The sequence below is a fragment of the Vidua macroura genome, chromosome 5 (genome assembly GCF_024509145.1).
Source record: "Vidua macroura isolate BioBank_ID:100142 chromosome 5, ASM2450914v1, whole genome shotgun sequence".
Taxonomy (NCBI): domain Eukaryota; kingdom Metazoa; phylum Chordata; class Aves; order Passeriformes; family Viduidae; genus Vidua; species Vidua macroura.
Genome location: NC_071575.1, coordinates 53,979,008 through 53,992,762, shown reverse-complemented (window position 1 = coordinate 53,992,762; position 13,755 = coordinate 53,979,008). Strand labels below are relative to the sequence as shown.

Sequence of the window (13,755 nt, the reverse complement as noted above, 5' to 3'; positions counted from 1 at the left end):
TCAGCCTGCAGAAAGGCAGACAAGAGTGTTTCTCCCTTACAAATTTTTGACAGCAATGAACTGTCCAGTTATAACTTTCATAAGGTTTTTGCTTTCATAAGGACCAATAACGAGATTTGTTATTTCCAGACAGGAAATATATGCCCTTTGCTGGCATATATGTACCCAAAGAATGTGAGCTTTTAGCTGGTGCAATCCTGCAGGACTTGCTGCAGGAAACCTCTTCTAACAGTGAGCACACTCTCATCCATTAAGGCATCACTCATCTACAACTCCCTTGTTGGTCTAATTTTGTACACTGCAGACACTGTTGCTTTCCACTGCTCATGTCAGGCTAGACAAACTGCAAAAGGTGACAGATTTAAGATTCTTCTCAAGCAAGAACATAGTGTGACTAACTATTTTCTCTGGAACTAATTCCTTCCCTGTTTGACACTCTGTAGGTGAAAATAAAAAGCTCAACATTTTTTAAAATAAAAAACAAAACAGAATTCAAAAGCAGCCAACCTAAAAGTGGATCATCCTCAGAAACATAATTGTAGATAGAGAGATAATTTGGTGTCTATTGGATATCCAATTCCTTCCAAAGGGAGAAAAAAAGCTACATGCTTCTCATAATGCAAAACACACACTGGTCTTCAGATGTGCGAATACACCAGAGAATAATTTCCACCCTGAGCAATGAATGAGAGCATAATATAGAGTGCCTTTAAACAAATACTGCAGTGGCCTCTTACATACAGAGTTTCCAGGAAGGGAAAACATCTGTAGAATATTAACTGACCCAAGAAATGTTTAATGGGCATTTGTCAGAAATTTTACGCCAGAAACACATTCAGACTTTAAGTGATAGAACTGCATCAGAATTCCCATGGGTGCCTATATGTACACATAGGTACATACATATGTACAAATGCCAATTTTGATAAAATCCACACTCTGTTCTGACACGAGCCACCACCATAAGCCATTACTCTTCTCTTCCTCTCTCCAGTGCAAACTCCCCTTGCCAGCTATTCTGCACTCCTGCTTGAAAACTTCTCTTAACAAACTGGAGGTGAGGAGAGCACCAGGTCTGGACCACTGCAAACAACTGTGCACTTGTTTCAACAAAAGTGGTATCAAGGTATCACAATCCAAACATGTAAGAAAATCCAAGTTATCTGCCAAAAGAAACTAAAGGTTCTACACCTCCACTTACTAGTCTGGGTTTCGCTCTGCATACACAGACATCTCCATTAACTGCAGAAGAATACACAAATATAGAGCTATGCAAATGTTTGAGAGCTAAAGCCAGGACCTAAGCTGGCATGCTGGCCATATTTTCACTGCTTTTGGTTTTAAGCCAGAGCCATAATAGGTAAATTTTAAAGGTCCTCATTTCAAATGAACTCAAAATGGACAGAAACACAGAACAGATGCAGCACTACTGAAAAATATTTCCTAAAGGTAAAAAAGTGTTCCTCCGTACAAGATTCAGCAGATGTAAAAGAAATAATCAAGAGTTGCTAAGGCTGTAATGGCATACAAACTAGCATGATTAAATGAAGGAGAAAAACAACCCCAAAAAGAGCTTTCTTCATTCTGCCTTAGCTGTGTTTATTCCTCATTTCCATACCATGCCCTTCCGTATGCCAGCTATTTATACAGCTACAGAGTGATCCAGCAGCTTATCCCACTGGAAACAAATTTTTCTTTTTGGCAAAGTCTTAGGAACTGATCTGTGTTAGACTGCTTCTTTAGTAGTAGAAACAGCTTATGAAGTTTGGGAAACATCCCGTGCCCTCTCAAATTAAAAGGCCTACCAAAAAAAAAAAAAAAAAAAAAAGCATACCAGTGACATTAAAGACTGATTTACCTTTCACAGACAAGTCTCATCCCCTTCACACACAGCCTCCGTCCCTTGGCCCTCAATACTCCTTTGGATTTGTTTGCAAAGGGCTGATGAGAAGTCCCATGTGATCACGTCTGCATGGTTTACACAGGAACATTCCTCACTACATGGTCTATATAGAAATATGCCTCACTTTACTTGAGAGACTTTACGGAGAGCAAAGGTCTAATAAAAGATGGTGCAACCAGCTACCTCCTCTTGAAAATGCCTAAACAGACAAGCAAATTGACCTGTGACTTAGCTTCCCTACAAAGTAAAATAAAAATCCAATAAAATTCAGTAGAATTACTCCTGTATTTGCTTTTACAGGACTTCTGGTCATCCTACAACTGGTCTGCATAAAAAAGATGAGCATATTCCTCAAAGGGGATATAATGGAGGTCATCTACGGTATTAAGCAGTAGTTTTCCTCCATTTTTCTTCACTGACATGCTGATGAATTATACCACTGAAACACAGGTTTAATGGTATCTTCTGCTATCTTAATGGAGGATCAGAGCTGCTATTTTTAACAATGTGTAAGACCATTACAATTTCTTCCATCATTCTGAATACAGCATAAGGTTAAATGAACTGTGATAATGTATTGCTGCATGCTTAACAAAAGAATTCCCTGAAAGCTACAAGGGGCAGAAATGATCCATTGAGAGGTAATCATAGTCAAATAAATAAAATATCACACTTTCCATAAAAGCCAACATCAAATTCCTCATGGTTACAGAAGTAATTTTGAAATAAAAACAAGTAAGTAGAGTGAATTGGATGCAATTTAAACTATCATATAAACAGAAGAAAGTCTTTTCTGTGAGGGTGGTAACACCCTGAAACAGGTTGCCCAGAGAAGTTGTGGATATCCTATCCCTGAAAGTGTTCAAGGTCAGACTGGATAGGGTTCTGAGCAACCTGGTTTAGTGAAAGATGTGCCTGTCCACAGTAGAAGGGTTGGAATGAGATGATCTTTCATATCCTTTTCAATGCAAGCCATTCTGTGTTTCTATGAAATATGCAAAAAGAAGCTCTTTGACAGAATGGTCATTGATCAAAACAGTTGGGCTGAAAATCATGATGAGAAGCCATATTGCCATTCTGATTTAATTTTGGATGGTGGAGCAGCTAAAGGAGTACCCTTGAGATCATCTCAGGAACTGAAAATCCTAAAAGGCATTGCTGCTGCTTCTAATTCACCATGGCCAACACGACTGACAAAAGGGAGTGAGGCTGGAGTGGCAGATAGGAATTGTCTTGATGACTGTACTGCCATGTCAGTCTCATCACAAATGGGTAGAACAGTTAGTTCCTGCCTCCAATCCCTGCAGGACCATTTATTCAGTCTTTGTTCTCTAATGAGTAGATGATTTTAACAATTCACATTAAAACCTTTCCTTAGTACATAAACCTGTTCTTTCTGTGGCCCAAAGTGTTTCCTAAGATTGTAAATCATTCCCTTCCTTCAGATATATTGATTTGTAGCTCGTACAGATTGTGCTCAGGTTCCCAGTGAGCATTTTCTTCTGGACTCTTTAATTACCAATTAAGCCCACAGTGGAGTTCTAGAGAATTATTCCGTAGGGCATACACTGTACAAAACCTGCTAGCAGTGGAAAATGCTACCCAACAGATTATTCTGGGAAATGGAAGAAAAATAATCTCAAAATTCTGGACACAGTTAGGAGCTTGGCAACTGCGTGGGCTGCTCTGCTCCCAAATGTTCAGTAAAGAAAATGCTGAGAGTATTAAAAGCCCATACACAGAAGTTTCCTGCAAACATTAACTCTTAAACATATGCAGCAGTGGTTATGAGACAGTTACTTTGAAGTAATCAGATAAAAAGATTTAAACAAGTAGACAGTTTCTTAAGCCTACAAAAAGCTCTTCTGCCTTCTGGACTGTCAGGATAGCCCACAAGTTATTCCTCAAATGAACCTAGTTGGTACTCACAATATTAGTATTACAATGTTAAATGGCAATGACTAGTTATTGTTACTACCATTTTCTCTCATCCTCACTTTTGATCTCTCAGTTTTTTGTGAAGGCACTCTGAATGGCGATATTCTCTAATCTTCCACATCAATTAACATTTAAAACTATGTTCTTATGCATAATTTTAACAACTCCTTCCAAACGATAAGGTTTTTTTATCCTATATGCATTCTTCATGAACAGCACTTAAAAATACTATGGTAACCCTCCATGCCCACACTGGGACTCTTCTCACCTGGAATCCATGCTTTGAGACTCCATAACAACTGTTTTTGCACAAACTTCTTCTTTATTTTTTTCCTAAACTCCTAAGCACTATTGGGACCATGAATCTTTCTCTCAATCACACTTTCAACACTTCTTTCTACAGCTGTTCTTTCATGTTACATGGAAATTATGTGCAGAGTTCTATTACCTATTCTCTGCTTCACAGTAAAGCAATTTGTTTAGTCATTTGTGGACTTTTCCTGTTTCCCATTAATATCAGCCTGAAAGGTTCAAATGCTTCATGAATGATAAAAAGGGAGAAAATAAAAAGAAATAAAAAAGGAGAAAAATGCTAACCCCTCCTCAAAGATATGCATGTGTGCATCTTCACGCAAGCTCAGGGGAACAAAAAAAAAAAAAAAAGAAAAAAAAAAAGAAAAAAAGATGCTGGCACCTAAGACCCACAGACCTGTGCTCTGTATTCTCCTGCAACTCATGGGAATGTAGTAATGGAGACTGTAATTTCTAGTCTTTAATCTCTCTCACTAGCACTGAGGTCCTAACCTTCCCCACCCAATTTTTCCTACGTGGAAATTAAGTGGTGTTTCCCACAGGATATTCTAGTTTGTGTGAACTGATGTTTGTAGGACAGACAGACAAAAAAACAGGCTGAAAGTGTCCAGAATTCCATTCAGCTACACATCTGCCTTGTCCAAATATGCATATTTTCTTTGATTTAGAGTGCCTAAGCTGTGGTTTTGAGCTAATGACTCAACTCACGTTTTCATGCTTCATGTGTTTCAGGAGACGCAGCTCTCGGTAAGCTCGTTTGGCAAAGAGTTCAGACTGAAACGGGCGGTACAATTTCTTAATAGCCACTTTGGTACCACTTCTTCCATCGACGGCTGAGCTTTAAGGGAAAAGAAAGAGTTCGGTGAGCAAGGACCGGAGCCAGTCTGCAAACCCCAGCAAACGCGGCCAGCCCCGGGCAGCGGCTGCACCCTGCCCCATGCTGCCGGGCCCTGGGCCCGCAGCCGCCCGTGCTAGAGGGGAGATCACGTCCCCAGAGCATCTCTGCCAGCAGCCATCTCATTTCGTTCATTTAAAAGCCTGCAAGACACTGTGATGAAATGTAGACAATTATCAAAAGCTTTAAAGAGGGACATCTGCGGAGTGAGGAAAAATCCCCAAACGAAAAATAAGACAAAAAGAATCCCATTAAACACACAAACCCACCACCAACGCAGAGCCAAACCGAGGGGCCCGCCTCAAGCGCAAAAACACCTTGGGCTTCAGAGACCCTGCCGCTCCGGAGTGCCGCTGGGGCAGCGCTCCGCGCTCTGCTCCCTCCAGGGACGGAACACCCGCGGGTCGGCTCCCCGCGGCGGAAGAGCCCGGCCCGGGGCGGCCAGGTGAGCAGCGGGGCCGCCCCTCTGCACCGGGCGGGGCCAGCCCGGGTCCGGACAACAACCGGGAAAAGTTGGCAGGGAGTAACACGCCAGAGGGCCGGCCCCGGCAGCATCCCCCGGGCCGGGACAGAGGCCGCCGCCCCCGCCGCCCGCCTCCGGGCTGCCCCCACAGCCCCGCTCACCACACGGCTCCGTAGGCGCCGGACCCCACCGGCTGCAGGTCCCGGTAGCGGTCCCGCACTTCCCAGAGGGTCTTGGTGATCTCCTGCCGGTAGAAGCCATTCTTGGGGGAGGACATGGCGCTGCCGACCCCCGCCGGCACGCGCCGACAAAGAGCCCGGGCCGGGGGAGCGGGAGCGGCCGGCGCCGCCGAGCCGGGCTGCGCCGAGGGGCCGGGCCTGAGCGAGCGGCGCCGCCCGCCCCGCCCCGCCCAGCCCCGCCGGCAGCACCGCCCGCCGCCGCGGCTCACCCGGGGCACCGGCACGGGGATCCGGGCCGACCCGGCAGCGCCCTGCCTCCCCTCTAGCCCGGCAGCCTGGGGCTGCGCTCCGCCGAGGCTGGGGCGCGAAGGGCGCGGTGTCCCGGCGGCGGCGGAGCGTGCCCGCACAGGGAGGCAGGTGCCGAGGCTCTCGCTGTCCGTGCGAGTCCTTGCAGTGCGGACCAAACCCCTCCCGGCCGTCTCTTCCCCGCCACGGGGCCCCCCTCACGCGGGGTCCGTTTTGCGTTTGTGCTCAGGTTCCGGTGAGATGCCATCGGCTGCTGCATCGAAGTGTTAAAAAGTACGAGAGGCTGCAGTTGGTAGGGCTGGGAGTCCAAAACAGAGCTTTTGGATGGCTTCTGCCCTGAGACGAACAGCTGGAGTCCCCAGATCATCCCAGGGTGAGACCACAAGTTACAACAATATTTCATATAGTTAAATAAAAAACAGCCCACACTTGGTTCAGGGTGCTCAGAGCAAGTGGTCCAGTGCATGGAAGAAGTGAACTGGAATGGAACTGTTGCAGCAGCGGCTTGAAATGATTGCAGCGCTGGTGTATGGACAAGAGCAACCTTCTCAGGTTGGTCTGTAGTAAATAGGTCTGGGCCAGCAACACGTGTAAGGCAAAAACGTGGTTTAAAATACATTTTATGTGTTCTCTGTGTGAATATGATTAAAATTCTTGTCCTTCAGGGTCTGGTAAAGCCTTTGTTTTGTTTGACTTCACCCCTGAGCAATGTTGCTGAGGTTAGATAATTTCAGATTTGCTGTCACTAGAATTCAATTTGTGGTTTAGCTCTAAAGGGGCAATCTGGACAAGTTTCATGGCCATTTTGGTAGCTGCCAGCGGCCCAGCCCTTTTGGTGCCTGACTACCAAATGTGGAAGAGCTGCCCTGCCCTTGCTCCTCCCGGGGTACAGGAAGAGCACAGCCTTACAGCTGCCAAGTGTTCAGTGCTGCTCTCCGCTCACCTGTTCGAATCTCTGGGTTAGTGAGAATGGAGAGCAAGCTTCTGACATTTAGCAGTTAACATGAGGCTTGTAAGAAGTGTTAGATCAATGGTAGATGTTTACTTTTAAAAATCCACTGCCCCAGGAGATTATTTTTTAATTTCTGACATCCCTTCTATGTTGTTTGCCATTGAGATGTTGGCTGGTGTGATATGTGGTACAGGTAAGGTGAAGGATAAAGCAGCTTCCTCTCATTTTGAACTAGTCCATTAGTTAAATTACTTTTAATTACCATTATATATGTTTCTAATACAGAGAGGATTAGTTCTGCTAGTCATCCCTCACTTACTTTTCCTTTATCTAGTTGTGACAAAGTGATACTTTTTATTGCTTGCTTTTTATCAAGGCAGAAATTAGGTTATTTTGATACAGTAGATAAAAGTAGATAACTTAGCATCAAGAGAAGTTCACTCTTGTGCAGAAGCTGAGAATATTACAGAGCAACTTTAAAAAAAACATTTTAAATGGACAAAGTTACCCACTTCTGGTTTTCCCATGTTTTTCTTTCAGTAAGTATTTAGGCATACTTTGCTACAGATGGATGAAGTAGCCATGTAGGTCAAATATAAGACCAGCTTTCCCCACCAGGTCACACATACAGGAGATGAGCTGGTAAACTTACTGAAAAGGCTACGAAATCAGCACTGTCGTAACAAGGGAAGCTTTGTCTAATAAACCATTCAAAATATCCATGAAAGGAATGAGTCAAGAAACTTGGGTACATCCACAACTGGTAGATCTTACAGCAGTGTCACAAACTGCATGAGTCTCTGCATCCTTCTAGGCTCAGCTGGATACCTGGTGATGTGTTTTTCCAAAGACAGTTTGTTGCCAGGGGACTGATAGATGCTACAGCCATATCTTATTCTGGGCAATGTGTGCTTGACAGGATGGATTTAAAAAAGAGTGCTATCAGATGTTTCTGCTTCTGGCATACGTTTATTGTAAAGTTAATAGAAAAAAAGGGATCTTCTTCAGACATCATTAACAAAAAATAATAACTGCATTAATGGTGCAAAAATTGCACTTTGCTAATGCTCATCCTATAAAGGGAAGATTTAAGACATATGAGAATGTAGTGGGGTTTTTTTTTAAGAGCCAACTTTTGATGTGCTGGATGGTTGCCATCAGCTGCAAAGCATATGAGGTAGATGGGATGGGTACAGTACTCTTTCTAATCCCTCTAGGAACTGAGAGCTCAATTTCCCTCCAGCCTGGAGGTGAAGCTTTGGTGCTGGAGCAGAAGCTCTACAAGCAAGCAGTGAGAAATCTAACTGTTTTCCTGAGAAATCCTACATTTATGAAGTCTGGTGAGAGAGTTTGATGGCAAAGCTGCTCACCACAAGCTGTCACTTGGGGATGACAAAATGGCACAGCCCTGTTTGTCAGGAGCTGAACTGTGGGTGAGCTGCTGGGCCCTGGGTGCAGGAGTGTGTCAGTGTGAGGAGGGAGAGGGGACCGACACTGATCTCCAGACCAGGCACTGATAATGTGCAGGAAAAGAGATCATACAAAATCCTTTGAAGAATCAAACATCTTCCCACCTTTCTGCCTGTTTATATGTCTGTCTTTCATATGATAATTTTATTCTTTATACACTAATTCACATATGAATAATTTGGCTGTGTAAAACATACCTTAAATGTCAATAAACATAAAATCTTGCTGAATTGTCAAAAGCTGATTCCTAGAACATTATTATTTTTAAGAAGCTTTCTATATGCCCACCTTAAAAAAATACTCTGTGCTTGTTTAAACCTGTTGCCATGGAGGAAGTAAGTTCATTCTATTTATTACAACAGGAAGTAAAGCTTAAAAAATTGTAATTAAAAAATCTCAGTTTTAATGGGAAAATACTGTTGTGCTATTTTGTCCCCACCCTTCCCCAGTGGAGTCACTGCCAACTATTTTGCAACTTTTCTGATTTTGTCTCTCTGCCCAATGAGCAGGGTGTTTCAGTTCCAGTTCTGTGACGTATAGCCCTCCTGGGGGCCTTGCCATGTTGCAAGGTCACTAAGCCATCAGCAGAAAGGAGTACAAAAATATACACACCTAAGTGCTTTTTTATTTAAAAAAAATAATTAAAAGTATACATTACATTTTTTCAAGAGGTCAAGTGAGAACTTACTAAGTAACTATGTACTACCCCATTATCCCTGCTTGTTGGAGGTTGGTGGGGGAAGAGAGGCCAGTTGTAGAGAGTAGTAGACACCTATATATAAATCAACTACTTTTAAAGCTCTCCTAACTTGTTCTCCTCAGAATCCACCAAAAGGTCCTCTCCTACAATAAACTGAAGGAGTTTAATTTTAAACTATCACAGATTGTTGCAGCATGAGATGCTATAGTCTACAGAGCAAAAAACAAACAAACAAACAAACAAACAAACAAAAAACCCCAAAAAACCACCAAAACCAACAACAACAAAAAAAATTCTTCAAGAATTTCCCAACCTCAATGCAAAAATCATATGAAAAGAGCAATAATGGATACCACTGATAGATAGCTTTACTTATTTGTCACTGCATAGTTGTGTATATCTCCTGTTTAAACCACCCAAACCATCATGGCATTCTTTCCCCCATCTTACCTATCCTTCTCAATGCTGCCTTAGTTTTCTTTGTTTCCACCTCAACCTAATGAGCTGGGCAGGAAAGGAGTACTGTATGTAATTTTTGAACAGAATGTAATTTAACTATGGGTTCTTGATTTGAGCAATCAGGCTCTAATATAAAATAGGCATATATTATCTGGGTGCTAATCCACAGGATATTGTTCTAAAAGGAACAAAGCATTGCTCAGTGGAGGCTGCCAGTTGTGGCAGATTTAGTGTATAGTTGTCTCAGAGCTGCAACTGTGATTCAGTATTTCTACTGTGTTCAGTATTACTTGTGATCAAACTGGAACCTGAAAGGACTGGCTAAAACCTCTGTGCTATGGTACACATCTTAATATGTGACAATAATTGGAGCTGGGGGACTATGGGAGAGCAAAATGAAGCATTTGTATGTCTGCAAGATTGAAGCCTAATTGAAGAGTTTCGCTCATTATGTTGAAATTTCTGGTCTAATGGATTAAGTGTCAGATTGGTCGGAAGATCAGCATTCACAAAGAAAGCTAAGCTCACAATATATTCCCTCCTTGTAGTGAAAACTTGAACTTTTTTAGGTGTATCAGTTCAATATTTTATTTTACATCAGAAAGAAGGGCAGTAGCAGCAACACTAATGTAGCTTTCTAAATCTCTTGGTACTGGTGCCTTAAAACCCCTTTTCCAGACTTATAAATTAATGACACTTGGTACTCTCACTTGTGCTAGTGTGCTGATTTTCTAAGAACCAGTGTTTGCATCCATAAACACTAGCAGCAGTAGCAAAAATGTATGAGAAAAAAGCAGCTGCTCTTAAAGCAAATGGAAGTGTTGCTATTAATTCCTTCCTAAGGAGAATGATCTTGTCAAGGGTGAATCCCTTTCTGCTGCCAACAAAAGACATAGTTTACCCAGTTTACAATGCAATTCTCTTTTCATGAGAGCTAAATCTTTTAACACTGCTCATCTGTCAGGGATTCTTGGGCCAAGTCAGTAATTTACAGATGTAGCAAAGGATACTTAAGTTATTTGTGCTGGCAGCTCTGTAAGGTACTTTTTGGACAGATTAATCTTTGATCAGGTCCCAAGAGTGGGGAAAGTGGAGGTCTGTTTTCTTGTTATGATCCAGGAGCACATGTGACAGGAAGAAAGGAAGGAAGTAACTTTTGTATTGACTGCTTCCCACCTCTGTCAAAGTTTCTTTTGCTGCCAACATTTTGTCCTTGAAAGGGTTGTTTCCCTCCTGACCCTTAGGGTGAGCTCACTGTGTCAGATCCTGCAGCACAGGATCCTGACCGTCCTTCCCTCTTGCTTTCATCTGGTATACCGTATAAAAAAAACCCACCAACAGCACAACCTAGAATTCTGCAACAATGATGTCTACATAATGACTCTACCTATTGATAATGATGTATTTATTTTCATATATCAGTATTGATTACCTAATTTCCTGTTTTTCCCCCTCTATAAATTTTCAAACTTCTTAGTAACCCTGCTATTTCAGACTCAAGTAGCCACTTTGTATCTTCAGGGTATGGCACATGATAACCTCTAAAACAGTGTTTTTCTTTCCATTGGTCCATTGTAGATTAAAGTTTTTTTATTCCTGTCTGCTTTGGCTGTGTCATATCAATTTCCTGTTGCTGGGTTTCAGTGCTGGTGAGGTAAAGAGCTTAAAAAATAAAGTTGCAGATTCTAAAAGTGTGGTGTATATTTAGGCATGTCAAAAGACTAAGATGGTGCAAAAGATTTTCCTTTTGCAAGGCCTTTTGCTGCCAGTGATGATAAAATTACTAGACTTGGGGTTGCACTCTGATTATAGAGTGAGATAATAAATACTAGAAGTGATTTCAATTCACTAGGTGGACAGATAACAAGCTCTTGTGATTGAAAGCTGAAATTAGAAAAATTCAGATTAAAAGTAAATTGCTAACAATGTTGGTAATTGACCAGAGAAAGCCCTTGAATAGCTGTGTTCTCCCCACTGGAAACCTGAGCTGCCTCCTCCATGAGCAAAGGCCAGCCATGCTGCTCTGTGCTTTGCAGGTGGTCAGGGATGAGAATACCCTAATTTAGTGTGGGCTAAAACCCACTCTGCTCTCCTCAAGCATAAATGCAATGTATAGGGCACCTACAGAGGCATGACTGCTGCTGAAAATAACAGTGCTGTCAGGAGATTAACCCCCCACTGTTTAAGCAGGAACCACTACAAGTTTTGCAAATAACATTTGGGCCATGCAATCAATGCCTTCATGAATGACATTTTTAGCAAATATTTTTTTATAAAAGCTTTATATTTACTTACTCTTTAAAATTTACTTTTAAGCCATCTGCCTCACCAAGCCTGACAAAGCCCTCACTCCTCTATATTTACCTCCATCTGCCTGTTTGAGTTGGTAGATAAATGTTTTCTTCCATCTGTGTTCAAATGATAAGCATTGTTAGTGCTAAGCCTCCCACCTTTCTGTCCCATTGGGGTACTGGCTTTCCAATTACCCTCTCCTGCTGTTGTAAACTGATAAAGTTATCAAATTATAGTCTCATGTTGGATTGCCACAAGGGAGCTGGTTACCTACTCTGGAAAAATACTTCAATTATTGGTTTTTGAGGTCTAAATAATTACCTTCATTTTGCACATCTAGGAAAAAGATGTCTGTCTCCCTACTGTTTTTCTTGACATTAAAATGAGATGATTTACAGGTTTTGATGGTAATTAATTAAAAAGGGCTGAGCTATTGTTGCCCATTACTGTCACCTTTGATTATTTTAAATGTGGTTATGACCATGTTCTTCCTACATAATTTATCTCCTAGAAAAAAACTTGCATCTCTGAATGTCAAAGAAAACATTCAGAGGAACATTCAGAGTTGCCAGAAGAACAAATTTTGGAAGCAACATAAAACTTTCTTTCTACCTCAAGTGGCAGAGCTATGGCGATCAGTTTTACGCATCCTTTGAAGCAAAGGCCTTTGACAAAGGCCACCCTCAGAGCCAGGAAAACAGATTTAACAAATGAAGGGACAAACCCCATAATAAATTAATTACTGTTGGACACAAAAAGTTCTTGTGAAATCTCTTTACTTCATCTTTGCCCTTCCAACTGAAATGGAGCTGCCAAATAGGCGTGTAAACTCAGTATCAGATTCCAGAGAAAATAAAGCAATGAGTTAACTGGCAAACAAATTAAAAAAATGTTTAAGATATGACTGAGCGAATATTTTCATTATGTAGTTAGACAAATAGTATAAAGATGTAGAACTTTTTCACCTATTTTAGTCAGCATGAAATTCAGTCATTGCATGGTTATTGCAAGCCTCATCCAGCTTCACAGGAAGCCAAAGTAACAATGGCTGACAGCACTTCAACGGAGTCACAAGAAATCCATGCAGGCATTTACTTTCAGATTAACATGCCCTGGGGAAAGTTGAATACAAGTGGCTGCATTTAATTGGATGCAAGTATTGGATAACTAGTCAACATTGCCAAAACAGTCTATCACTTAGTCCACAAATTAGAAGCATATTTTCTAGATGGAATGCCTATTTCTATTTCTGAAAAAAGCAAAGTTCTTGGACTTGACTTTTTGTTTTTAAATCTGTTTATTTAGAAAATGCCTTTCTTTTTACATAGAAAAGATACAGAGGAAAGTAAATGCAGTAGAATCCATTACCTTATATAACTGCTATACAATTGAGTATTAATGACAAAAGTATCAGAAAACCTAAATATTATAAAAAGCCACCTCCAAAATAAGACTCTGACAGAGCAAGAACAAGACACAAATTAAACATTAAACAGCTGTGAATCACAAGTGTGTACAATGACACAGCCAATACAATGCACGAGGCCTTGTGCCAAAAGGATGTTCCTCTTACAGTATCATACATGTTATGTTCCTGTATACAGTATAATAGAGGAATCAGATAAATTTAATTCTTTAAAAAATCTTGGTATCTATGTGTCCTGCAAGATTTTCTTTAGTTTTCCAATTTTTCAGAGTCGGAAAACCTTTAAAATTTTGCTTAAAAAGAAACTTAAATGAAAATGTCTCAAATTCATGAATCTCCTTGTTTTGTCATGTCTTCCAATGGCAATTACTAGATTACTTTCCCAAGGATTTTGTGAAGGAAAATAAGACAATGTGGAATATTTAATTCAAAGCTGTGAACTGAATTGAGCACTCCTGCA

At 41.4% G+C, this 13,755-nt stretch overlaps 1 protein-coding gene and 1 long non-coding RNA gene across 11 annotated transcripts in view; one reads left to right on the top strand and one right to left on the bottom strand.

The window, feature by feature from the left end:
• MAPK12 (mitogen-activated protein kinase 12) overlaps positions 1-6,172 on the bottom strand; it is a 45,417-nt gene extending 39,245 nt beyond the window's left edge. For 9 of the 10 annotated variants that reach the window (XM_053977161.1, XM_053977164.1, XM_053977159.1 and 6 more), the window contains exons 1-2: positions 5,673-5,879; positions 4,862-4,991 (exon numbers count right to left, since the gene is read on the bottom strand). In XM_053977161.1, coding sequence (XP_053833136.1) covers positions 4,862-4,991; positions 5,673-5,788 — 246 coding nt within the window. In that variant the 5' untranslated portion in view covers positions 5,789-5,879. Of the gene's footprint in view, positions 1-4,861; positions 4,992-5,672; positions 5,880-5,959 lie in introns of those variants that run through there. The other variant, XM_053977169.1, reaches the window with a different exon arrangement.
• LOC128807100 (uncharacterized) lies at positions 5,331-8,739 on the top strand. Its single transcript, XR_008437050.1, has 3 exons — positions 5,331-5,493; positions 6,226-6,369; positions 8,166-8,739. It is a non-coding gene; the product is annotated as an uncharacterized LOC128807100 (long non-coding RNA).
• Positions 8,740-13,755: the final 5,016 nt, after the last annotated feature.